The sequence below is a fragment of the Stegodyphus dumicola genome, chromosome 3 (assembly GCF_044657685.1).
Source record: "Stegodyphus dumicola isolate Sdum_Otavi_A_Nest chromosome 3, ASM4465768v1".
NCBI classification, from domain to species: domain Eukaryota; kingdom Metazoa; phylum Arthropoda; class Arachnida; order Araneae; family Eresidae; genus Stegodyphus; species Stegodyphus dumicola.
This window is the reverse complement of record NC_140770.1, coordinates 234,238,986-234,265,951: the sequence shown is the minus strand read 5'-3', so window position 1 is coordinate 234,265,951 and position 26,966 is coordinate 234,238,986. Positions and strand designations below refer to the sequence as shown.

General features: G+C 31.9%; 1 protein-coding gene across 5 annotated transcripts in view; it reads right to left on the bottom strand.

The window, feature by feature from the left end:
• The window catches only part of mv (lysosomal-trafficking regulator mauve), a 284,054-nt gene that overhangs the window by 114,890 nt on the left and 142,198 nt on the right, over nucleotides 1-26,966 (bottom strand). For 4 of the 5 annotated variants that reach the window (XM_085813916.1, XM_085813918.1, XM_085813920.1 and 1 more), the window contains exons 22-24: nucleotides 24,105-24,315; nucleotides 9,948-10,340; nucleotides 5,093-5,226 (exon numbers count right to left, since the gene is read on the bottom strand). In XM_085813916.1, coding sequence (XP_085670042.1) covers nucleotides 5,093-5,226; nucleotides 9,948-10,340; nucleotides 24,105-24,315 — 738 coding nt within the window. The remainder of the gene's footprint in view (nucleotides 1-5,092; nucleotides 5,227-9,947; nucleotides 10,341-24,104; nucleotides 24,316-26,966) is intronic. The other variant, XM_085813917.1, reaches the window with a different exon arrangement.

Here is a 26,966-nt window from a genome sequence, read left to right as displayed (position 1 = left end):
TTATACCAATCTTTAGATACGGGAACAGCTTCTCACATTGCTGTGAGGCAAGGTGATTCATGGTTTTCACCTAGTGAGTTAGGTAAAGAAATAGATTTATATTTCACGTCACGAGGAAAACCTCTTATTGAGAATTCTCATGTTAATCGTAAGTATAATAGCTCAAAAGGTGTAGCTAAAGTGTTTTTATCAGATGTTAAAACAGAGAACTGTATTTTATGCCAGGAGAATCACAGATTGGCAAAATGCCCATCGTATTTAAAATTACCAGTACAAGAAAGAGTACAGGTTGTGAAATCTAATAAATTATGTTTTAACTGTCTACATATGCATTCAGTATCAAATTGCCCATCGAAATATTCTTGTTTTTGTCAAAAAACGGCACCACAAAACTATTCACTTTCCGAAAGCAAATAATATCGTAAAGGAATCAGAACAAAATAAAAAGAAAACAAATGTATCTGACTGCAACATTCCCAAACGAGATGACTCATCGACCTTGAATGTTAATGCGCAGGAGTTCATTCAAAAGGCATTTATTAGCAATTATTCGAATAAACAGAGTACAGTTCTGCTTTCAACAGTCGTATGTTTTCTAATTGATAACGAGGGAAAAAAACACAGAGTGAAGTGTCTGCTGGACGGGGACAGTATGTCGAACTTTTTGACACGGAATTTTATTGAGCATTTGCAGTTAGAGAAAGAAAAAACAAACATTTCCGTTTCGGGAATAAATGATGCTACTTTAACAATAAAGCATAAAATTAATGCTTCGATATGCAATAAAGAAGGAACTTTTATAAAGAATTTGGACTTTTTAGTAATTCCAAAAATAACTGCTGATTTAACACCTTCGCGCAAAATTAAAATTTCAGTGCAAGATCTTCCTAATTTAAAATTAGCAGATGAAGGATTTAATGTTCCTGAAAGGGTAGATATGTTGTTGGGAGCGGGAGTTTTTTATGAACTTTTGAAACCGAGTCAAATTCGAATGAATAATCCTGATCTTATTTTTCAAGATACAGTTTTTGGTTTCATTGTGTCTGGAAGTATTCCAACCGAGACTGAAAACAGGGTTCATTGTGGGTTGATAAAGGAAGAAGACAACTTAGATAAAACTCTTAGAAAATTTTGGGAATTAGAAAATATTGAAACTGATAAACCCAAAAACAAAGAATTTTTAATTTGCGAGAAACATTTCGTAGAAAATTATACACGAGATAAAACCGGTAGGTACGTTGTTAAAATGCCATTAAAGGAGGATCCGGACACTTTAGGAAGTTCTAAACAAATTGCAACGAGTAAATTAAATTCCTTATGGAAACGCTTAGTAAAGAATCCCGAATATTTAAAATTATATTCAGATTTTTTAAAAGAATATCAACAGTTAGGATATATGGTTGAGGTGAGTGAAAGCGAGGAGGAACGAGGTTCATATTACATTCCTCATATTGGAGTATATAGGGGAGAAGAGAAAAGTAAGTCGACTCCCTTGAGGGTAGTATTTAACGCTTCTTCTTTGACAACCAAAGGAAACTCTCTAAATTCTATACAGTATAATGGAGGTGTGATACAAGATGATTTATTCTCAATTATGCTGAGATTCAGGAAATATATTTTTGCTTTCACTGCTGATATACAAAAGATCTATCGAGCTATTTCTATCCATCCAGATCAATGGAAGTTGCAAAGGATTTTATGGAAAGAAGGCATTGATAAGCCAGTTAAAAACTTTGAGCTAACCACTGTAACCTATGGAACTGTGAGTGCACCATTTTTAGCAATGAGAACACTTGTACAGCTGTCAAAGGATGAAGGAGATAAATTTCCTTTAGCAGCACCTGTACTGAGAGAAGACATGTACATGGACGATATTCTATCTGGAGCTGAGTCGCTAAGTTCTGCGTTAGAACTTCAAAATCAGTTAATAGGCATTTTGAAGAGTGAAGGTATGTTACTCCATAAGTGGTGTAGTAATGCTACTGAACTGTGTCAAACAAACGACAAAACATATCCCTTTGGTAAATCAGAAGAATCTAAAGCATTAGGTATTTTATGGAAGTCAAAAGGAGATTGTTTGAGCTTCAACGTTAAAATCGAAGACAACGTAAAGGTTACGAAACGGCAAGTGTTATCCGTCATATCTCGCATCTTTGACCCGTTGGGTATCATTTCTCCAGTTATAATTGTAGCAAAAATATTTATGCAGAAATTATGGCTGTTAAAATTGAGCTGGAATGATGTTTTGCCAGAAAAGGAGGCTAAAGAATGGAAAGAATTCTCCATTACCTTGCAGCTAATTAACAACATTGAAGTCCCTAGATGTATTTTATTACCGGATAGAATCAAGATTGAATTACATGGTTTCTGTGATGCCTCAGAGGCCGCCTATGGAGCAGTTATCTACTGTAAAGCAACATCAGCAACAAACCATACATCAATGAGGTTGGTGTGCAGTAAATCGCGTGTCTCCCCCCTAAAGAAGACTACAATCCCAAGACTTGAGCTTTGCGCAGCAGTGCTATTAGCTAAACTGATGCATCGAGTGAAATCATCATTAAAATTGGAGCTTACTGCTATTCACCTTTGGACCGATTCTATGATTGTGCTGTCATGGATCAACAAAGAGCCACACCTTCTCAAGACATTTGTTGCAAACCGGATTTCAAAGATACAGGATCTGACTGAAATAGCACAGTGGCATCATATCGCTTCTGAAGAAAACCCATCAGATCTCATATCTAGAGGTATGTCTGCCAAAAAACTGCAACTAAGTCAACTGTGGTGGAACGGGCCTGACTTCTTAATGAAGGATGAGTACCCTATAAGAGTTATACCTGAAGCAATTAATGAAAAGGACAGTAATGAACTTAAAAACTTTGCTGATTCTGAACTATCTACATGTTTAAATCTGAATGTGAATAATTTCCTTAATGATTTATTGAATTGCAGTAATAAGTATTTAAAATTAATTCGTATTATAAGTTTTTGTTTTAGGTTTTACAAGAATTGTAAGCAAGAACAAAAGCAGGTAGGTAATTTACAAGTGGGAGAATTGAGAGCAGCTGAAGAAACTTTAATAAAATTAGTACAGGGTGAGTATTTTATAAATGAGATAAATGATCTTAAAAAATCAGGTATTGTATAAGAAATAGTTCTATTAAAAGTCTTAACCCTTTCATTGACAGTAATGGACTGTTGAGAGTTGGAGGTAGATTAAAAAATAGCAATTTAACTTATGAGAAAAAATTTCCTATTATTCTGCCTTCTAAACATAAATTAACAGAGTTAATAGTTAATTATTATCATTTAAAATATTTGCATGTGGGTCCTCAGTCTTTGTTATATCATATAAGACAAAAATTTTGGATTGTAAGTGGTAGAAATGTTTGTAGAAAAATTGTAAAAAATTGTATAATATGTTTTAAAGCCAATCCCATTGTAGCTCAGCAAATCATGGGTGATTTACCCAAGGAAAGAATCACAGCTAATCTTACATTCAATTGTACTGGAGTTGACCTCTGTGGCCCATTCTTAATTAAATACAAAAACCAGAGAAAAGGTATATATCAAAAAGTTTATGAGTGTATATTCATTTGTATGGTTACTAAGGCCATTCATTTAGAGCTGATAACAGATCTAACATCTGAAGCATTAATAGCCACCTTGAAACGTTTCTTTGCACGAAGAGGTAAAAGTTTAACACTATTTAGTGATAACGCTACGAATTTTGTAGGTGCAAATGCAGAATTAAAGAGGTTAAACAAACTAGTGAACGAACAAGATGAGCTTTTAGCTGGTTATCTGAGTTCTGAGAATATCGAATGGAAATTTCTCCCTCCCAGAGCACCTAATTTTGGAGGCCTTTGGGAGGCTGGAGTTAAATCTTTTAAGTACCATTTCAAACGTGTCGTAGGTAATGCAAAATTGAAATTTGAACAATTATGATTCAGATTGAAGGAATTTTAAATTCCCGACCATTGACACCCTTGTCTTCGGACATTGATGATTTAGAGGTTCTAACACCGGGCATTTTTTAATTGGTAGAGCAATTAATTCGATCCCTAAGCCAGATATCACGGAAGTTAACATTAACAGGTTAAAATTGTGGCAACAGATCACAAAACTAGTACAAATTATCTGGAAAAAATAAAACTCCAATTATTTAAGTCATTTACAAAATCGATGTAAATGGCAAAGTTCTAAAAACAACATACAAGTTGGAGGATACAATATACAAATATATGGTCTTAATTAAAGATAATTTGCCTTGTTGTAATTGGGCGGTTGGTCGTATAATAGAAGTATTTTATGGTAAAGATGGAAAGGTTCGCGTGTGTAACGTAAAAACTAAAACTGGAACTTTCAAACGACCAATTACCAAATTATGTGTCTTACCAATACAAAAATGAGTATTGTCTTTATAGTTATTGTACAGTATTGAACGTGTTTCACATAAAATGTCATTATGTAACTGAAATGTTATATTGTATTGCTTTGAGTTGTACGCTAATGTATATGGTAAATGTCTAATTTTAAAAATGATTTTTATGTAATAGTACTTATTCAAAATTGTTTATGATATACTTGTTTAATTTTTATGCTATATCTTAATTACAATATTTGAATGCTAAGCATTGCAACGCGGGGCGGCATGTTCGCGCCTGCGCATCTGTAATGTAATCCACGCATGCGCATCTGTAATGTGATGATCAAACGAGTTTGAGAATCGCCATCGACGGTATAAGAGGGCTGGTCACAGCTATGAGTTAATTGTAATTAATTATGAGAATTAATAAAGAATCGAACCAGCGAATTTATTTAGTGTGTGTTATTTGGGACGAGACCCAAACAACTATTAGAAGTTTATAGTCCCATACTATGCTCATGGGTGAGGTGGAAAGGATTAGAAAAGAAAGAAATATTAAGATGCAATTCCTAACATTTAAAAAATTTTATGTTTATTTTATTTATTTTGAAACATGTGGACACAAACTTTAGAAAATTAAACATGAGGTTTTTTGAAATAGACTTCTAAAGCTTTGTTTACATGTGAGCAGTAAAATAAGTAATAAGAACATATAAAACTTACTTTTATAGCAAGAGCACAGACTTCTGGATTCTTTGTGTAAGCAAGGATAATGAATATTTCAGGTTTCACTAATTTCAAAACAGCAGTGACATCTTGAGTTCTTGTTATGAAGTTAAGGACAAGCTTCATTAGGCCTGAATTTAAGAAACATCTCATCAATTTAAATGCATTGCACTTGGAGAAGGAGGGAGAAAAAAACTTAACAGTTACACTTAAATTTTAAGCATTTTATAGGGATCATTAAAAAATTATTTTGTTTCAACAATGAACATGCTGCAACACATACACACACACACACAAAAAAAAAAAAAAAACCACTGAGAAGGACAACTATACTAATTTCTCTACCATTAAATACATCTTAATCAAATAATAAACAACTATGCTGCACATACCATTATTATTTTATAACTAATGACAATAACTGCTAAAAGAGTTACGTCATTATATTTTACCACTTTTTTATTAATTTTATCATGAAAATTATGCAAATAATATAACTTCCAAAAGATGCAGCAAAAATTAGGGGAAAAGTTAAAAGCATTCATGGATAAACTATTGCTAACTATCACAATATTATACAATATTATTTATTTAAAAGAACTCTACATTCCAACAGGAATATAAAATATTACCACTACAATATCTAACAAAATATCTTCATTTCTATTTCAATGTATCTCCAATCACAACTGCTCTCTGTGTCATATGCTTGCAATTTGTCACATTGTCTTCTTCCAGAATACAGTGATCTTCAGCATTATTACCATTTCTTGAAGATCCTCACTATTGCAGCTATATCAATCACAGACCACGTATCCAAAATCTATAAGCAAATCAATTCGGTAAATAGTTCTGGATTTTTCCAGTTTGATTAAAATGGTGAGACCCTCCTGACATCTGCTTGTTATAAAATTTTTGGAGATAAGTCTTAAATGGTTTTTATTGATATGTGTAATATATGCAGAAGTGATGTAAATCTTCCTGAAATTATGACAGGAATGGTGTTTGTCTAATTCAATTTTTTCCACAAGATATTTTCTGAAGTTTTCTAACACTGGCAGTAACTTCTTACCTAGACCAGCTCCAGCTTTGGTTGATGAGTCCATACAACTTCTCTTTCATTAAGTTGGACAACATCCAGTCTTTCTCATGTATTCTAACATTATTAAAAAACCGTTGGTTTAGAAATGTTTTTCATTTAAAAAACTGCTTCTGTAGTTTTTAACTCCTTTTCTAAATTATGGGAAGCCTACTTTGTAAACCCCTTCAAAATGGGGGAAAACTGTGAATATTTTTAAAATTTCTAGAATCTTATGTTTAAGCTGGGGAGTGCAAGGGGGAAATATATACAAGTAAATACAGTAATTATGACTAAAATACTACCTTTACTTCAGCACGTGACAATCTTTTTTAAACAGCATATATGAGACATACTAACTGTTAATCTGCCGACAAATATAAAAACTTTATATTAGTTCATTAGCTATACTTTTAGGCAGAGAAGGCAAAAGAGATTATGTAATTTCATGAGTACTTTCAAAAATTAATTTTCACCAAATTTTTAACAAAGAAGCTGAAAAATTATAAGTAGTCTCTCAAAGCAGTTCATAAATATTCAAAAATTAAAATCTGATGGTCTTGCTGGTTTCTCATACACTGTACTCCTACCAATTCCAAATATAGCATTAATCAAGCGACTTCAGTATCCTCTAAAATAGTTTAAAGACTGCACTTACTACAACTACGAAGGAAACTCAAAGGTCCAGAATTACACATGAATTATGGTGAACTATCTCAAAACGTCAAATAAAAAGACACAGATGAATTTCTCCATGTTGTAATTATTGGCTGCTAGGATGCCAACTTTGATAACATAATAACTTAACTAATGACAATAACTGCTAAAATAGTTAAGTCATTATGTAAAGTATCTGAATTTACACTGGAAGTCTAGTTTATACTGCACCAACAAATATCAGATTCTAGGATCCTATATGAATAACACTGAATGACAGTCTCTTAGCATACAACTTATGGATCTATTGTTCAGACAGCATTGAACATACAACAGATGTAAGTAACAGTCTTCCTCCTTCCAAATGTCTGGTTACAGTTTTTCTGGAGATCCACTGTCCTGCCGCAGCAAGAAACTCATTCACCACCAGCTGAGCTGTGATGTGTTGGTTTCTTTTTACTGATAAGGCAATGCATCTGTCTCCTGCAGGCATCCCTCAATACTATCTACAGTATCAACACTATATACCATTAACATCTGGGATGGGGGGAAGGAACAAAGAATGATTCTTCAGGAAGACTTTCCCTGGTCATGAGGAAATATACATTAGAACCCATCAGGGGAATTAGAAAAAAGAAAAGTACTTTGCAGCAATGTCATGTGTATTCTATCAATATAATACAGTATATGTGTAAATTTTGCAGTACTTTGCAGCAATTTCACGTGTATTCTATCAATGTAATACAGTATATGTGTAAATTTTGCAGTATACCCTTCCACAACAGTAAACATTTTGAAAAATATCACACTTTAAAGTGTTATTAAATTTTGGATTTTTGAGAAAATGTTTTCATTTTTTTAACCCTTTAATGGACAATGGTTTCACTATGAAGTGGAAATAATATTGTGCGCTAACTGCAAGAAATCACCCGTGATATGGTAAGAGTTTAAGATGTGTGTAAAAGGTATGTGTAAACCCATTTAAGATCTGCTGAATATAAACAGATCTATTCATTCAACCCTAATTATACTTAAATAAATAGCTAATAACAAATTTTGCTTTCATAACTGATGATAGACTTAACGTTCTCTCAGGTAAGTATTCTCTTAAATGGTAAAATCCATTAGAACCACCTGTCTAGACAATACATTTATCCATTTTCTTCTAATAAAAATATGCTGAAAAGACAACTGTTAAATATAGTCATCCATATTCATGGACTCATACTCAGCATAATGGAGAACAAATAGTTGGATATATCTTCAAACAACTGTTGTTTTGAAAACCTTCCTTTCTCTGACTTAAAGCTGCATTCTAGAATTCGTAAGACTAATTTTTGCCCAAGTAATTACGGTAAAATATCAGTATTCTCTAAGGCAGCTAATCTTACATTACTTGATTACCAATCTGAAACCATTTCGCAACTTTTGAGGACAAGTCATTTTATGGGCCAAAATTAATTGAAATTGCCAGTTTCAAGCCTATCAAAGTAGAATTCTGTAAACTATGTGTTGGAATTCTAACGAGAAAACAAATAAATTAAAAATTTTATTAAAATAAAACCTTCAGTTCATATTGTAACTACAATCTAACAATGGTACTCATTTCATCATATCTCAAAAGCATTTTATAAAAACATTTAATTTACACATGAAAGATGTAATTTTTATTGTTCAATGGACAAGAAAAGCACAGATTTCAACTCTGCATTCTGTAATTTGTGCTTTGCATTGCAGTGTAGCTTATATATATATATAAAAAAAATTAAATACTATGCAGTACAAAGTCTGAAATCTGGACCTTGGGACTTCCAGCAATTATTTTTATTAAGCCCAGAATGGAGAACATAATACTTAAAAAAAGGGGAGGGACATGCAGTGAAAGTGAATTTTTTTTCAGCTGAGATTCCCATATATCTCTTTCAAACACTTTCTGACTAAAGAATCCCACTCTGGTCAATGACAATACAATGACTAATGTTAGCAACAACTGCATTTTTGGCCCTTAAGTAATTATGGAGGAGAAATAGTATTTTTTCTATCTGATCTAAACAATAACTGAAACCCCTAGACACATTTGTTTGAGGAGGAATTTTGTTTATGATAAGATTTCTTTTGTTGACATAGTAGTGAGAAGGAAAGAATCAGATTCCAAAGAACTTAAGCCCAGTTAACACATCAAATCACACTGTTCCTTAACTTTCTCATTTGATTCACCTTGTTATATTTTCCAAACTATTATTATTACAGCTACCTTATGAAAATTAGAGTTTGAATTTTCGATTCTGTTAAAAAGAGTCTGTAATTCTGGAGTTGTAGCAGGATCTGCAAAAAGAAAACATATTTGGTACTTGTCTTCCATAGCAGCCTTAGAGCAACTCAGGCTTAAGGAAGTGTGATTTCAAATTACAAACAAGAACCCTATTTTAGCATAGCTTCTGAATGCTACACAAGGCAAAATTTTCTAGTTAATAGAATTTGTGGAGAAATGTGGAAAAGTGATAATAAATGAAGATGATATAACAGAAGAACTTCCCTGTGATGACAGTGCCCCAATCAGTAAAGAACTAATAAATACCAAAATATGTAGTACCTATAAAATATTACTTCTGATAGTGAAGAAAGTAACAAGAAGTTTTAGAGAATGGAAAAGATTTTGATGGACAGTTAAATAAAAGTTCTCGACATGGCAATTAATGGAATAGAATAATGGAGCTTTATAACTGAACAAAAAAATTGTGTCTATTCATAAAACTGAACAGAAAGTAATATCATAAAAAAATTAAACAGCTTAAACAATTTGCATTGATAAAAATGTTCAATGAAGCAAAGATTTATTTTTATTTTTTATATTTATTTATATTTATTTATTTATTTATTTATTTATTTATTTATTTATTTATTATGCTTGTTTCTTTTGGCAAATGTTGAATTTTTAAGCTCATAAATGCTTCATTATTCAATAAACAATTATTTCATATTTTTAATCATATATCTTACTAAGTTTAAATTGCTGACATAAATACAAATATCTCTGAATTTAGAATGGTAAAGGCCTGATGAATCCAGATGTCAGACTTTGTACTATATTTCTTTTTATAACAATCTAATACATACCAAGACACATCTCAGTAGCCTTTTCTTCCTCTGTATATCTAATTGGTAACACATTAACATCTTTTTCAATTTTAAGTTTCCACTTCAATTCATTAGCAACTGTTGATGATTCCTTCGTGTTTTCAAAAGAGTTTAGTACCTCAAATGTACTCAATGCAGGAGAACATTGATGCTCTTTTAGATTACCAAGTGATTTTATTTTGCTGATGTTGAAATAAGTCTCTTCAGATCCTAAGGGTTTGTAAAATGTATTAGGAACTGACGCTGGCCTTTTAAACTGTGGTTCAGAAGGAAACACAGGAGATGATGGCAAAGTTAAAAAATCACTTTCGATATCCACATATGATAAATTCGTTGATAACCTTTCGCTTTCATTTGGTATTTTCTTAATATCTATAAAGTTAACAAAAAGTTAAATTACACTTGCATCCAAATTGGTTTAATATAATAAAACTGGTCAAATGTTTTTATATAAAGAAAACAGCATACAGAAAATTCAACATCAATACAGCCTTCTTGTATACTGATACTATTTGTATCTTAGACAGGCACATATGGATTACTAATGAAAGAAAAAGGCAAAATGATGCTACACACTTAATATATAGCATCATTTTGCCTTAAAAAGATTAAAACTTAGTTTTTCAAAACTCAAAAAAATTAAAAAAATTAAATTAGTTTTTCAAATAATCTTATTTCATGTATCAGTGTTCATATGTACTCAAATGCAGTATAACTATGCAGCTCATATTACTGTAGACTAATTATTTTAAAGGTAAAAAATATGAAAATTTAATATTTGTGATCCCTGATTTAAAAATGATAACAAGGTTTCATTTTCATTAAAATGTCATCAAAATACAAAACAAAAAAATTATAAAAATAAGATATGAATGTTTTAAGCAACAGGATTAATTGAGAAAATGAATATAAAATGAACTTATTAAAAATACAAAATTAATCTTTTTAACGATTTCCTAGAAAAACTATCTTTACTTCTATAAATCTTTACAGACAATGTCAAAAATCCACTTTTTAGTTGAACGTTAATTTCTAAAGATGGCCCGGTGATGCAGTGGCTAACACAACAGCATCACCACAGGTCTGGGTTTCAATCTCTTGGCTGGGCAAGGTTGACTCAGCCTTTCATCCTTGGAGTGGGTAAATAAAATGAGTACCAAACTTGCTTGGGGACTAAACACCAATAGGGGGAGGGGCTGTGACAAGCTGACCACTTGCCCAGAATAAGATACACAAGCATTCCAGAGCCCATGGTCTAGAAAACAGATATCAGGGCACTGCCCGCCATGGCTCTCTATGGGCTGTTTGTGCCACCGGGTTTAGTTTAGTTAATTTCTAAAATATCGGTGGGGTATTAGTACTAAATACTGTAAACTAAGTCAGTCATATTTCCAGTGTTTATATGAAAGTCAGATTAAAAACGTTATGTAATTTCTTAAAATAAAATTATCAACTCTGCCTCATAATACATATAAATTTTAGAGAACAAATATGACAAAGAAACTGCAAAAAAATATAATATTGTAGTTCACGATATTCCTTTATGAAGTTTCATACCCCTTAACAAGACAGAGAGATACATGAGCTGAGTTACATATTAATTATTTTGAAAATTTCAAAAGCATTTACAAGGTCAGGTGAAAATATATAATATAAATATCAGAATATAATCAAACTATCTACATATTACATTATTATAGTAAACATTTTGTAGTCTATGAGTTTTGGATGGAATGTTTTCAAAGGCAGTTTATGGAAAAAGAAATTACACTACATATGCCAAAAAATATGCAAATGCAATAAATAAAAAGAGATAACATCTTACAAATAGAAAGCCAACTGTTTCTTATTGATTTACAAGTTAGTGTTTTCAATATTGGCTTGGCATTTAACCACTTGCGCTAAAAAGACGTGCCACGCACGGCGAGAAACTTTTGTCTCAAACTGAGTGCAAAAATTAAAATAACATGGTGCACACGTCGCCTAACAGCAAGATTGTTTATTTCTCGAGTTACAGCTCTGGATTGCACTCGCAGACGTGAAGCGGCGTAAATGAGACACTTTACCGCTTGTTATATTGCAGCGCACGGCACTGCAACCGTGAAGTTTAGTTGTAGTGTAAGTGGTTAAAACAGTAAAGTTACACCAATACCAAGAAAGTTACTGTTTAAAAACTTTAGCAATATCCAATAATTAAATTGCTAATTATGATGAAAATTAAATACTTATTATTATAATTTTACATTGTTCTTCAATTACCCACAATTCCAGTTACCTCTATCTTCCAATCAATTAACCAGATTATTCTTACAATTAGTAAAAGATATTTCACCTAAAAGTTAATCTTGCACTTCATGTAAGTGGTTACTCACCCTCTTTTATTGCATCATAAGTAGGGAAAAGATGGATTTTAAGATTATCTAAATGTTTTCCTCAGCTTATTTCAATGAACAACTAATTTTATGCTATTTTTTAGTTATTAATCATTTTAGTAAAGCATTCTATTAACTTCTTCAATGATAAAAAATTATCTTAATATCATAACCCTAATTTAAAACAGCAACAAAATGAAAGCAAATTGTTTTGCAGAGATACAGAATTTGAAAGTTGTGACTTATTTTTTAGATATTGTTACAAAATGTACAGGCGTGGTAAGATAGCTTCCCCGCAAAGTAGTTTTAGGGTTGCCATAAAATAGCAAGGGAAAACAGGATTGCCAAATTTGGCGAGAAATTTTCCATTTGGCGATATACCATGGAGGGATGGAGAACCTTCTGGAACGAGTTCTTACCGGTTTAGCCCAGAATGTTCTCAAACACAAGCCGAAAGCTATATCAACTCCTGCTGGTCCGCAGTCAGTTAGTGTGTGTGTGTGTGTGTGTGCCTCGCATAGATTGCGAGAGAGTAGTATTGATTGTATGTCTCTCATCGAGTGAAGTGTCTCCGAGAGTGTGCTTCATCAAGAGAGCGTGTTGAGCTCTGGGAACGACTGAACCGAAGAGTCGGGAGCTGTGCTCGTGTGTCGTCAAGTGCATCGCGAGTTTTAGCGTAGAGAGTCTCAAGAGTATGTGGAGTTCCGAGAACGACCATACAGAGTCGGGAGCTGTACTCCGAAAAGCAAAGTCGGGTGCTTTGCAGGAAGCTGTCTCCACCGGGATAGCCTGATAACCTGAAGGCTGTGTCGCTGATCGTGTCAGCGTGTTTATAGTAGTTCATCAACAACTGTAAAACGTGTTTTGGAGCTGTCCTGACAATACTGGCTAATAAAGTGTGTTTTGATCACACTTTATTAGCCAGTATGCCAACAAGCAGTGTCATCATTATTCACTCCAAATCCATACGAACGTGAAGGAAGAAAATAACATAACAAGTGGTGTCAGAAGAAAAAAACTGTAACAATAACCATAAAAGTATAACATTACAGCAGAAACTCAATTTTCAGAATATAGTCATTAGAGAAATTGTAACTTTAAAAAATGCAAAAACTTAACATGGGGTTAAGCAGATCACCTATCACATATCAAAAGATTTTAATATCATCTAGAAAGTATATTAATTAGTTGGTCTTTATTGGTCTCTTGTCTTTTGTAACATCGCAGTAAAACAGATGTATCTAAAAGCATCAATAAAGAAGAAATAAACGGTATTCAGATTTGTGCAAGTGTTCACAAGATGACACAGAATAAGCACAAAACAATTGTATTTCCCATCCGATACATCATAAAACTCATAAAGAAGTATCATGAAGTTTTAGAATTTAAATGTGCATTTTATGCCATATAAAAAGGCCTCATGCAAGATTTACTGCATATGAATTACTTCGAACTGAGCATGATCACTGTGGTTTTTTGCTTCTGATAGACTTACTGAAAACAACATACAAAATTCCACTGAACTAACCTCAGACAAGAAAATAAATTTTCGTATTGTTTTACAGCAAACCTCCCAGATATATCAATATCCCCCATTTTGGATTTACATTTGATCCAATGCTTCGTGGTATGGTACACATGGTATAATAAAATGTATGCATCAATTTCAACACGTATTTGTGCAAATCAATATTTTTGGTAATGATAATGAAATCTAAATGGAGAAACAGACTAACACATCCAGAAAATCAGCTGCAGGTTAGTCTATCAGCAATAACACCACAACTAGGCAAACTATACCATAATACCAAGCATGGATTTCATATCAACTAAATAAGTATTTATGCAATATTCAGAACAAAAACAGTTCAAAATCCAAATCATTATGTTTCAAGATCACCAATATTCAATTAAATAAATAAAACAACAGAGATTGGGAATCTGTGCCATAGAGTTCATATACATATATATATTAATTCACATACATACATATATATATACTCAAATGGATCAAACTAGATAAAGATGCTGGCTTTTAAATTTTATGTTTATATAGCAGTTGGTACAAACACAACTAGCTTTGATAGGAGTTACTGGGTTGTTCGGAAAGTAATTTAATTTTTTTTCCAACAGAGTACTTAAGTGTATTTTTTCACAAACACTTCACACTTAAAAAAGCCACATAATCCTTATATCAGTGTTTCCCAACATAGAGCCCACACCCCACAGGGGGCAATTCAAAAATGGTCTCGTCCAGATTTATGGGGACAAGCAATACTCAAATTTCAAAATATTCTGCTGGAAGTCGAAATTTTTCAAAATTTAATTTTTTATTCCCAGAAATAAAAAAAAATAATGTAAGTGATGTATACGTAAAAAGTTTTTAAACTGTGTTGTATTTTAAATATTTCATAGAGAATTTTCACTACAGACATAAACATTTAAATGTTTTTAAAGGGTATTTAAATAGCTGACACATTACGCTTTCCAGATGTTTTTTGCACATGTCAGCCAACAATTTTTTTTTTTTTAACTGTAGGAACGGCAACAGGTAAATTATTCTTCCGCTGAATGCAACAGCAGCTGCTTTCAACTTTGTTCATATTTAGTGGTGTGACAAAATTTTTAATTGAACTTATATTTATTTATTTCAGCCCAAATGAAATGAGTAATGCAAGCAAGAAAAAAAGTTCGTCAGAAGGAATATTTAAAATTTCGTTTCATACCCACTATACACGATGAATAGTCACATTTTTATCTTTTATGCCAGCAATGTCTGACCACGAATCAATGAAATGAGGTCACCTTGAGGCATATTTGAAGGCAAAACACAATGCTCATATTAATTCAGATTTGATTTATTTTCAAACTCTAAAGAAAAATTTCGAGAAAAGAGTAACATTAAAGTCTCTATTTACTGCTCATAATGCAACTGTTATTGTACTCTTTGAAGCTAGTTATCAAATTTCATTACTCATCCCTAATGTGGAAAAGTCATACTATAGGGGAAAAAATTAATCAAACCTTGAATATCAGCATTTATTAAAACGATTTTAGAAAAAGATGACAAAGATATTAAAGCTATGCTAACAATACTGTTAGCTAAGCTAAGTAACAATACTGTTAGCAAAAGAATAGTTTAAATGAGAGAGGATACTGAAGTACAAATTGTTGAAAAGCTGAAAAGAAGAAAATTTTTGAAGAAATGGATGAATCAACTTTGAGAGACAGTTGAAGACTAAGATAGATAAGATAGACTAAGGCAGACTTTGAAACCCGTACTTATAGTTTACATAAGATATATAGATGAAAGTGATTTTGCCTAAGAAATGTTTTGTAAATCATTAGAAAGCACCACTACCTCCAAAGATATTTACAGTAAGCTAAAAATTACTTAGATGTCAAAAATACAACATTTTATGCTGTAGATGGAGCTCTTAATATGATGGGGAAGAAAAAGAGTTGCTTAAAATTGATGAAAGATGAGAATCCAGAAATGCTTCTTGTGCATTGTGTTATTCATAGGGAAAACCTGCTAGCTAAAAACATTTCGCCTGTTTTCTAAATGAAGTACTAAATTCAGTTATAAAATGAATCAATGCTATTAAAGCTAGTGCCAAACGTTAATGTCTCTTCAAGTTATTTGGAAAAGAACAAAATTCATGATGTCTGGTTTCTAGACATCTTAATGTACCCTCCACTGGAACACTGGTAAATATTGATTTCACATCAAAAGAAACCATGAGCAAATTTCTAGGAGAAATGTTTTTAACGTTTTTTACAAACCCTATTGAATTTTTATAGTGTAAATGTTATTGTCTAAAAGAGCTGAATATCTAGAAACTAAATATTTAGCTAACGGATATGAGGCAGTACCTAACTTTGATACAATAGGACGGAAAGGAATACCACTTTTATGAATTTTGGGAAGAGTATATAATCTGCACAATTCGCAACATATGGGATAAGCAAATGTTTTAAGTTGCTTGAAAGGATTTGTGAAGCTTTGATCGCAGTTTTTATTTTTGACAGGTCCAAAGGTGAAGGATCTTTAGGGATCGGATTATATGGTCCTTCATTTAAGAGTTAAGTGACACCATCGATGTAAGTGTTCTTATCCATGACGACTATCTTGCCACCTTTGTCAGCCTTTGAAATTATAATATCTGGGTTAGAATGAATTTCGCGCATTGTAGCTCTTTCTCTTGCATTTAGATTTGGTTTTAAAGGTTTATTATTGAATTTCACATTATAAGCAATAAGATGCCTAATCATTTCTTTCTGTGAATCAAACTTTACTGAACCTGAAAGCCTTTTTTGAACCAAAATCTTTGGAATCGAGGGTTTAGAGGTTTATGAGAAGTTAAAATTATATTCTAGAATTCTCACTTGTTCTTCTGATAAACTAACATTAGATATATTAACTATTGGCTTAATGTTTACAATGGGAAGATTTTTTGAATTACTTGAACTGGAAGACTGTAAATGGAGTTTTTCGAATTTAACTGCAAGGGTGTTTTTATGATAGTTAACTGCATTCTCTATTCTAGACCAAGATTTATGTTCAAGGGCAATGAATTTTGGATATGAATTAGCGAGTTCCAGATGAAGCTTATAGAGCTCATGTTCAATTTTGGATAACTGTTGACATGTATCCCTTATGATGGACCGAAGTAAGGTTAGCTTGCAGTTTAACAGAATTCTTGAAATGCAACTGGAAGGTTTTTGATTAGATTTTATTTGAATGAAATTGGGGATCAATTTTTTACATTTACACTTAAGTAAAAAGCCAAGATGATTCAGGAATTTTTGTCCTTTCAGGCGTAATTTAGTGAAACGATTAATGGATGAAGGCATAATAAACAATGCAGAAAATCAAACTAAATTAACTACCCAATAATAAAGCATGCACAAAACAGCAGAAAAATTTCACACTGAAATGAATAGAAAACAAAATATTTGCAACTAAAATCAGATAAACAAAGCACAATATTCCAATATGTAAAACACAAATAGAACTTAAAAATTGCAAAAAAGTACTTACCCAAACTCATGCAATCACAAAATTGCGGTTACACCACATGCAAAAAAGGAAGCCAAAAATAAGCCATTTTCAGCTCCGAAACATATACAATCCCAAGATGATGAAAAATTGTGCTTTTGCAGCTAAAGATGATGGTTCGGTAAAACCATCGAAACTAGTCCTGTGAAAATTTGAAAATATAACTCTGATTGTTGTTGTTTGACTTCTAAATTAATATTTGTTCGGTGTGTTATTGTATCTTCTTCATTATATGTTTCGAAAATTTACTTACTGTGTTTGATCACAAAATTTCCTATTGATTTCTTCCTAAAACCTATTATTCAAGTTTCTTTTGTGAACATTTCAATTTTTTAATATTAAAAATTAGGTATATTCTAAGGGAAGCATAAGAATTTTAGAAAGGATTATGTTGGGCATAGCACAGAAAAGGTTGGGAAACACAGCATTATATATTTCAACAGCTGATATAGCAAGGCTTGCTTGTGAAAAAGTTTGATTCTAAACAGTAGTTTTTGATTGGTGACCTGTCAAATATGGAAAAAGAAAAGCAGCATTTTTGGCATATTTTACTTTTTTGCTATCAAAAAGTTAAAAATGCTGTTCAACCATGGAAAAAATTATCCGATGTGTAAGGAGAAAATGTATTGACAGAACGCTAGAGCCAAAATTGGTCTGCAAAATTTCGATCCGGCAATTTTGACCTTGAAGATGCACCATGTTCTGGAAGGCCAGTTAGTTCAAGCTGATGAAGACACTACAAATGCATTAATTGATGAAAACTGGGGAATAACAAGTCGCGAAATCACTAATAGATTTAACTTGTCGAATTCAACCATTCATGGTTATTTGAAACACCTAGGTTTAATCTCAAAGCTCGAAACATGGGTTCCTCATGTTCTTACGGAAAGAAATTTGTGTCGTTGTTTTGACGTTTGTGATTTATTCTTAAACATCTAACAAATTATCTATTTTTGAAGCACTTCATCACTGAAGACAAGAAATGGGTTGTCTACAACAATGTTAAATGCAAGAGATCATGGAGTAAGAAAGATGAACCAGCTCAAAGCACTTTGAAACCCGATATTCATCAAAAAAGGTGACGTTAGCCGTTTGACAGAATTTCAAAGGAATACTGAACAAGATCAATTCTGAAGCGTACTTGCATCAGCTGGGCAAACTGAAGGAATCACTTTAAGAGAAAAACGAGAAATGATCAGCAGAAAAGATGTTCTGTTCCATTAAGATATTGTAAGACCACATACAAGTTCGGTAACTTGCCAAAAGCATTTACAGCTTGGATGGGATATACTGCCTCACCCGCCATATTCTCCAGAACTGGCACCATTTCATTATTACTTGTTCCAGTCTCTACAAAATTTTTTAGACCATAAAACCTTTACTTCAGATGAGGAGATCAAAAATCACCTGAATCAGTTTTTTGCCAGCAAAGAAAAAATATTTTATGAGTGTAGAATCATGCTACTGCCAGAAAGATGGCAAAAGATTTTGGACCAAAATGGAAAATATATACAGGGTGATCAGCAAATAAGCCCTGATTTCAAAATTAAATATCTCTACAACAAAAATCGATAGAATTATGCAGTAAACTTTACGTTTATTAGCAAAACTGTAAAAATGGCGTACAAAAGTTTAGAAAATTTAGTTACAAAAATCGTTAACAGATGGCACTCTAATCACAATGACCTATCAATAGCCTTTAAAATGTGCTTCGAAGTCGAAAGTGATCAGTACTACTGTTGGCTAGTGAAAAGAGGCTAGCGTAGAAAGTGAAATAATGTATTCCATTTAACAACGTGTTTTTTTGGTTCTGGAATTTCACAGATTAAAACACAGTCCTACGGCAACACATCACAGTTTTCAAAACCGATTTAATGTTACAGTTGGACCAGATGCGAAAAAACATTTGCATGCTCTTCGCGAATTTCGAACGAACTGGCAGCGTGGCTGATGATCAAAAGTGAAATGTTGGGCCTAGGCAAACTGTAGTCACTCATGAAAATGCAGCCAAAGTTTTTAAAGTACAATTTTGGAACAATTTGTCAGCACTCAACTAGCGTTGGAGGATCAACCAGGTATCGACTGGTTCATGCCAGATGGGGCTCAACCACATCGAACAGATAAAGTTTTTTGCTTTCTTCACAAATACTTTGGGAATAGAGTAATTGCGTAAGACTATTCACAATTTACTGACACAGGAATATTTTGGCCTCTATATTCTCCCAATATGAGTCCTTGTGACTTCTTTCTGTGTGGTGCATTGAAAGACATTGTCTATTGAAACAATCCCACAACTCTAGATGAGCTTGAATCGTTGATTAGTGTTGCATGTGATTCCATTTCCATTGAGACATTGCAAGACGAGATGTCAAATTTCATTGTTCGTTTATGCCACTTCATAGTTTCATTTCAAACAGTGAACATTTTGAAAAAATTGTATTTTGATTGCAAAGGCTGCTTCACTTTATTGTTTTTGTTTTTTTAGACTCCTTTCAGATAAAGAGTTTTCAGCGCAGAGCGTCATCTGTTAATGATTTTCGTAACTAAATTTTCTAATTTTTTGTACACCATTTTTACAGTTTTGATAATAAATGTACAGATTACCGCATAATTCTATCGATCTTTGTTGTAGAGATATTAAATTTTGAAATCAGGGCTTATTTGCTGATCACACTGTAATTAAATAATATATATATTGACTATAATAAAATCTTTCATTTTCATAAAAAATATAAATTACTTTCTTAAAAATCCAACAACATACTTATGTAGCCTTACAACAGCTAACTGCTTGCCCCTTCCCATTAAAAAAAAAAAAAAAAAAAAGTCTTATCATTAGACCAGAGCACTTATTAGGAAATCAAAATGAGTAAAAGGTTATGTGACTCTTTAAAGATCTATAATTGTAGATTTTTAAGCTCTCTCATGACTTTGCCTGGGTAATAATTGATTCCTGCTTAAAACAATTGAGCATAATGAGACGATAAGGCTTCTCATGAAAGACACAGTCATTCTTAGAAATCAAATATTTTAATGACTTATTATGTCACAAAATACTCTGATAAAGTTACAAGAAAAGGTGAATGTTTCTAGCATGGAAACTTGAGCTTTCTCCTTGTAATTTTAGGCAACTATGAATTGAACTTTTTGACTGGGTTGCACTTACTGGCTTTTAAAAATATTGGGATACTAAATTACTAAAGCAATAATTACCAGGCATTCATAAACAAATATTATATAAGTAGATTGTTTAAAAGGAATGAAATGGATAGAGATAGAAACTGTGAAATTTAATGTTAAAGAAATAACAATTTTATATTGTTATATATGAACAAAACCAGTATTCTTTTTCATTCAACTTATAGCAGAAGAGGACTGGATATTACAAAATACTAAAAAGCTAATAACGTTCTCGGTAGTATTGCATGATATTTTCTGGAAACAACTGTCGGAAATCTGGACTTTAATTTTTTCCCTCTTGTAGAGCATAATCCCATATAATAAAAACAGAAATAAACAGTGAAAAATTAATTAATTCTGCTTTAAAAGCAAATTTTTACATTTACCCATGCATTTTTTAAAAACCTTTGAAATTAAATACTTACAATACATTACAGACCTAATAAAAATTTCATTTCTTTTCGGTTTTTCAGATACACTAAGCCAATTTTTGTATCAACTCATTACAAATAATTAATCAGAAATTTGATCATATTAGATCTCCCTCAAGCCTTGAAGTGCCTGAATGATTGGTATTGTATCATGTATGTATAATTTACTCTCTCTAAAAATCAGACAACTTATAATGTACATATGAGTATGGTCAAAGAAATGAAAATACCTTTATTTTATTTTTATTTATTCAACTCTGCAAGTACAGTCAAAAATTGTTAATCCGGACTCGTCGGGATTTCGACGATTCCGGATTATCGATTTTTCCGGATTACAGATCATCAGTTTAAATCTGGTAAGATGGCATGCAGAAATTGCAAAATTAAAAATATGAAACCATAATTTATGAAATAAAGAACAATTATGATCTAAAGGGTATTAAAATTTACAAAAAAAAAAAAAAAAAAAAAAAGCTTAACATTTATTTGTTTACATTACTTTCTTCACTATCGGAAGCGAATTATAATGACGAGAAATTTGATTTAAGTCATATCAAAGACAGAGTACATTGAGATGAAATACTACATTTAGTACGGAATTGTAAGCCAAATAAAATGAAAACATCTGCCCTGAAGATAAGGATAGTGCAGACAGATCAACTTTATGCCATAAATTCTCAACTGGATTTAGGTCTGGTGTCTGAGAATGCCAAGGCCCATCAATCCCATTTCATTTAAATCAGCTTTTTGTCAGCTTTGCTCAATGCTTTGGATTATAATTTTGGTGATAACACTACTTTAGGACATGTTTTCTAAGACACCCACATACAGGTCTTTGGTCATAATATCATCTATAAAAAATTGGGCCTATGCCCATACCAAGCAAAACAGCACTATATAACATAAAACTTCCACCCCAAACCAGTAATTTTTCTTACATACTTTGACATGCCTGGCTGCATATAAGCATTCTGTACCACACCACACACACATGGAAATATCCCTCCTCATGATTGGATATTGCTTCCGATGACATCCTTTCCTTTCCGCTTAGGAACACCTTGACTTTGCCTGGTCTCGAGGGTACAATACCATACCGTTTGTTTACCTTCCGAGTTCAGAAATGATTATTATGCCCATTGTATTTTTGTTGCTATGATATTACACTAACGACAATGTAGTGTTGTGAATTTAATATTAAAAAAATGTAGTGTTCCCCCGCCTAGTGAGAAAATGCATTATTTCTTCTTGTGCTAACTCCGTAAACATGTATTAATATTAACTGCAGAAAATTTTAATGAATGTTTCAATTTAAAACCCTTCATCTTAAAAGTGTTGCGATTATTAATTCCTTATTTCATGTTCATAACACATCCATTCTCTGCAGATGCAATCTCCAAAACCAAGATACAAGTCACTTTTCGGAAACAGCCAAAACCAACGTTGGGAGCTAACAACGTACAGAGTAAATTCATAAAATTTATTTCTGAAGTTAGACTAATATAGATTCGAAACAGAGAAATAGAGATACATATTTTAAATTGATTAATATTATTTTATGAACATTGCCGATTTTTTAATGTGTAACATCTTTTGTACCTTTGCATAAAAAAGTGTTTGTCAGAGAAGGAAGTTTCTTTTCTTGTACATGTGTATTAAATTCAACGACGACACTGAATGCACTTTTTTCTGTCTTTTAAAGCAAATGAATATTAGAATGACATGGACATTAATATGGAAATAACGTAACATTTGCAAAGGAAATATTTTCTGCAATGTGATAGGAACAGAGTGCAACAAAGTTTCAATAATAATATACTTGTTAGCACACAATGCCTTTATAGCTGGATCGAGACCATCGTGTTTTGGTTTTTGCAGTAAATTCATGAACTCAGCTATTTATATGATCTAAACACTTAAGATTGCTTCTGATATTAACAGCATCTTTGAAAGATTTTATAATTTTATAATTCCATGAAACAGGAAACCAGCTTCAGAATGCTGCAGCTAAATTTTTTCATTTCAAAGAAAACAAACAATAATTTTCACGCTTCCGTGTCATTCACTGAAAACAAAACCACAAGAATCCCATCTAAACGTCATTACGTGAGAGAAAATGATGTCATTGGAAAGAATGTTTAGTCACAAGTATGGACTTTTCCCTATGCGCATGGCGCAGGACAGAATGCTTGTATGCTGCCTGACCCCGAAGTTCGTGAGCAGACTTTGCACTTTTTGTTTCATAAGTCTAGAATATATTTCTCCATTGTTCCTTTGATTGTTCAGGGCTGTTCTCAATATGATGCAGTTTGAAAAAATGAATACTCTTTTCTGTATGTACCTTCTTTGAAAATGGAACTTTTCTTAGACTTCAAGAATATACCTTTCCCTTCAGCAGTGTGCATAAACTAATCTGTCATTTACACTAAGACCAGTTTCACCTTGAAGCTCTTAAGCAGAAGTGGTTTCTTTCTTAATTTTCAGAGAAGCATTATTTTTTCCCTTGAAATTATTTTAGAAGGCCTACCCCTTATGTTCAGGCATATTTTTTGGACATACTGCAGGAAAAACTTCCTTTGGGGGACATCAAACCAATTTGGAAATTGTTCTTGTTGATAATCCATTGTTATGTATCATTAAATCAATTTTTAACTATACACTATTGCAATGCTTTCCTCTACCCAATTTTGATAATATAATTCAAAGAAAAGCAATTGTTTGATGAGAAATTTCAAAAGAATAATAATTAAAAAAAAGCAGTAAATGTTATTTTTTGTTAAAGTGTTTCTATTTTTTTTGGGGGGGGGATCAAGTACCTATTGGGGATAGCTCAAATAAAAACATTATGATATGAAAACATTCCAATAATTGGCAATGATACTTACAGAATGAAAACAAATTATATTGCTATGATCCAAATGACATACATTAGCCACAATTTTAAAAACATTAAATTTTGTTATTCATAAATTAAAAAAATAATAATAATAAAAGGCATTTACTCTATTTTTTGGTCATATCTGTAATACAACATTTGGAATTTATAAATTAACTCAACATTTTTATATTTGACAATTCATTTGAAACTTACCCAGAGTATCCAAAGGGAGAAGATAAAAGAATGCTGATCTTGAATGACAAACATAAGTTGATGATGCATTGTGTAAAAGCAGCAAAAAATTACAAATACTCTGGAATATTAGGCCATCAGATTTGTATTTCAGCAGTTTTTCTATCAGAATAGGAATCATTTTGATAACCACTGAAGGCAGAGATATATCATCTGACATAATGTAGATCTTCTAAAAAAGATGCAGCAGTTCACACACACATACGTACCCAAAAAAAAATCAATATTAGTTGAAAAGAAAATAAACAAAAATTCAAGCATAGAAAGGATTGCTTACATATCACAAGAGTTATCACACCATTATAAAAATACAGATATTTTATTTGATTTCTCACATGAATGAAAATAAAGGTATAAAAAGACCTTTAACTGCTATACGAAGGTTTTCTGCAACCCATCCATTACATTCATTTATGCTCTTCAAAAATTTTTAAGGGAAATAGACAAAGAGAGTTAAAAGTTTTAATATTTCTTTTCATCTTCTATAAATAAGTACACATTTATAAATAATCGGGATAATAGATAACACACACTAGGATTCAACACTACACTATCATTTTTCTACTTCAACACTATACTATCATTTTTCTACCATTTCATAATTTTCATTGCTACACTTGATGCTTATATATAATTAAACCTGGGTTTCACAAGAAAAAAATTTCGTCTGATTGATTGCATAGTTGGCATAACACCTATTTCATCTTTTTACCTACACTGAACTTGCTAATGAGTACTTCATTAAGGTTTCCTTTCGTAAACTTACTGAAGTGACAAAACTGGTACCTCAAAACTATCTCTTTATGTTTTAATGACTAATTGTTAATTCTTATTAAAAAAAAAATCACACAAGTGTTCACTGTTCATACATAACTGAAAAAGGCAACTGTCTTAGTTGTTGCTTCCAGATGTCAAATTTCAGCAGTCGATAAAGGAGCATGCAGTTATACTACAGACTGCAGAGGGCATACAATAATTTATACTACAGCAATCTACTGTGTGATTTAAAATTTATAGCTTAATAATATGAATGGATGAATATTATTTCTTGGTAACATCAAACTGAATAAATATGAATTTTAAATCATAAGTTCTTGTACAGTGCCTTATCTGCTTTATTGTATATGGAGAAAATATATGGCGAAGAATAATCACATACAAAATGATTAAATACAGTAATTTTAACCTTTCTTCCGAATGAACAATTTAACAATCAAGTATAGCCTCAAACACTTATCCCAGATTTGGTTTGATAAAACAATTTGGAATTCTTTAAGTTGTAACATGGTAGAGAGATAAACACATACATATACATTTCCATGATTCAATTTTAAGGTTTTCTTAAGTTCCATATTAACATACATATTTCACAATAAACATATGAATAATAATCTTACACTAATCTTGGAAATTAACTCCTTAATAAATATGTACATATTACTAAATAAAAAGACATCTTCTGATGCAACTAGGTCTCACTTGAACTTAACTGGTCAATCTCAGTCAGCCCATAAAGTTTTAAGAACAATTATACCCATACAGCAATTTAAAATTATGTACACACATTTCTTCTTTTACACACCTCTAAACAATTATAAATTTAGTAGACAGTCTGTTTTGTTTCCTTTACAGTCCATGGGCCATTTTAACAATAAAATGCGACCATGCCCCAAATCAAGCTTTTTTTTTTAAGCTACCACTATTACTGACTTAGTACGATGGATTCTTTATAAAAAGTTTTCAGCTTTCCCTTGCAAGTTTTTCAGCAATTCACATGGAAGGAAGTCTATTCTTTTAAAGCAGCCCCTTTTTTTCTTCAACTAGCATCCCACGGCTCAAAAACGCTTCCCTCATTAGGGCAATAGAAAGCAAAAAGATCTTTTATTCACATCCTATTTATCTTTCCACCAGCATCTGCAACTCAACTGCTCATACTTCCAATTATTGGTCCATCCTGTATGGAATTCACACAACATTTAGAATTAACCCTGAAGCCAGATCTCTAAATAACAAGTTTTACCCAATTTATGCAAAAATAGTTCAATTCTTAAGCTGATATCAAATTTCTGTACAAACCCTCAAAAGGTAATGTTGTATACCTTAATCTCAATAATAAAATTATAATAAACATGATTTTACTTTTTTATGCTAAAAAATGCATATACAACATCGTTTTTGACACTTACTTAAACTCTTTATTTTGATATTTGTGATCGTTCTGACCAAAGATAGCTTTTCTTTTATACATATTAAGTCATATATACTTTACTAAATATAATTCTTTCCTAGTGGCAACAATTATTACAAAAAAAAAATGAAAGGACAAATAAATATAATTTCCAGTAGTTTTGCAAAAAGTCTGGTTGAAAAAATGGTTATCAGAAGATTGAAAACAACTACAAGAAATTAGAAGCCTTCTGGCAATACAGATTTCACAATGCATCAGCTTAAAGTGAATTTCAATAATAATTCACTTATAAAGCTTTCAAGTGGAAAAAGTAAAAGTGAAAAAAATCAGTTTGACATTAGTAAAATTAATTGTATTATATACTGATGAGCCAAAACATTATGATCTTCCCAACATTTTTCAATGAACTCATTTGGATGATGTAAAGGGCATTTGATTAAAAGGGAATGGTATTTAACTGCTACTGGAGAAGATACCGAATCATTCTTGCACTTACTTTTGTGATTGATGGGAAAGGCTGCTGATCTAAGCGAATTTAAAAGAGGGCAGATTATAATGATATCCACAAAGACTGGGAATAAGTATCTCCGAAACTACACAATTGGTAGGTTGTTCATGATCTGCCATTGTTAGTA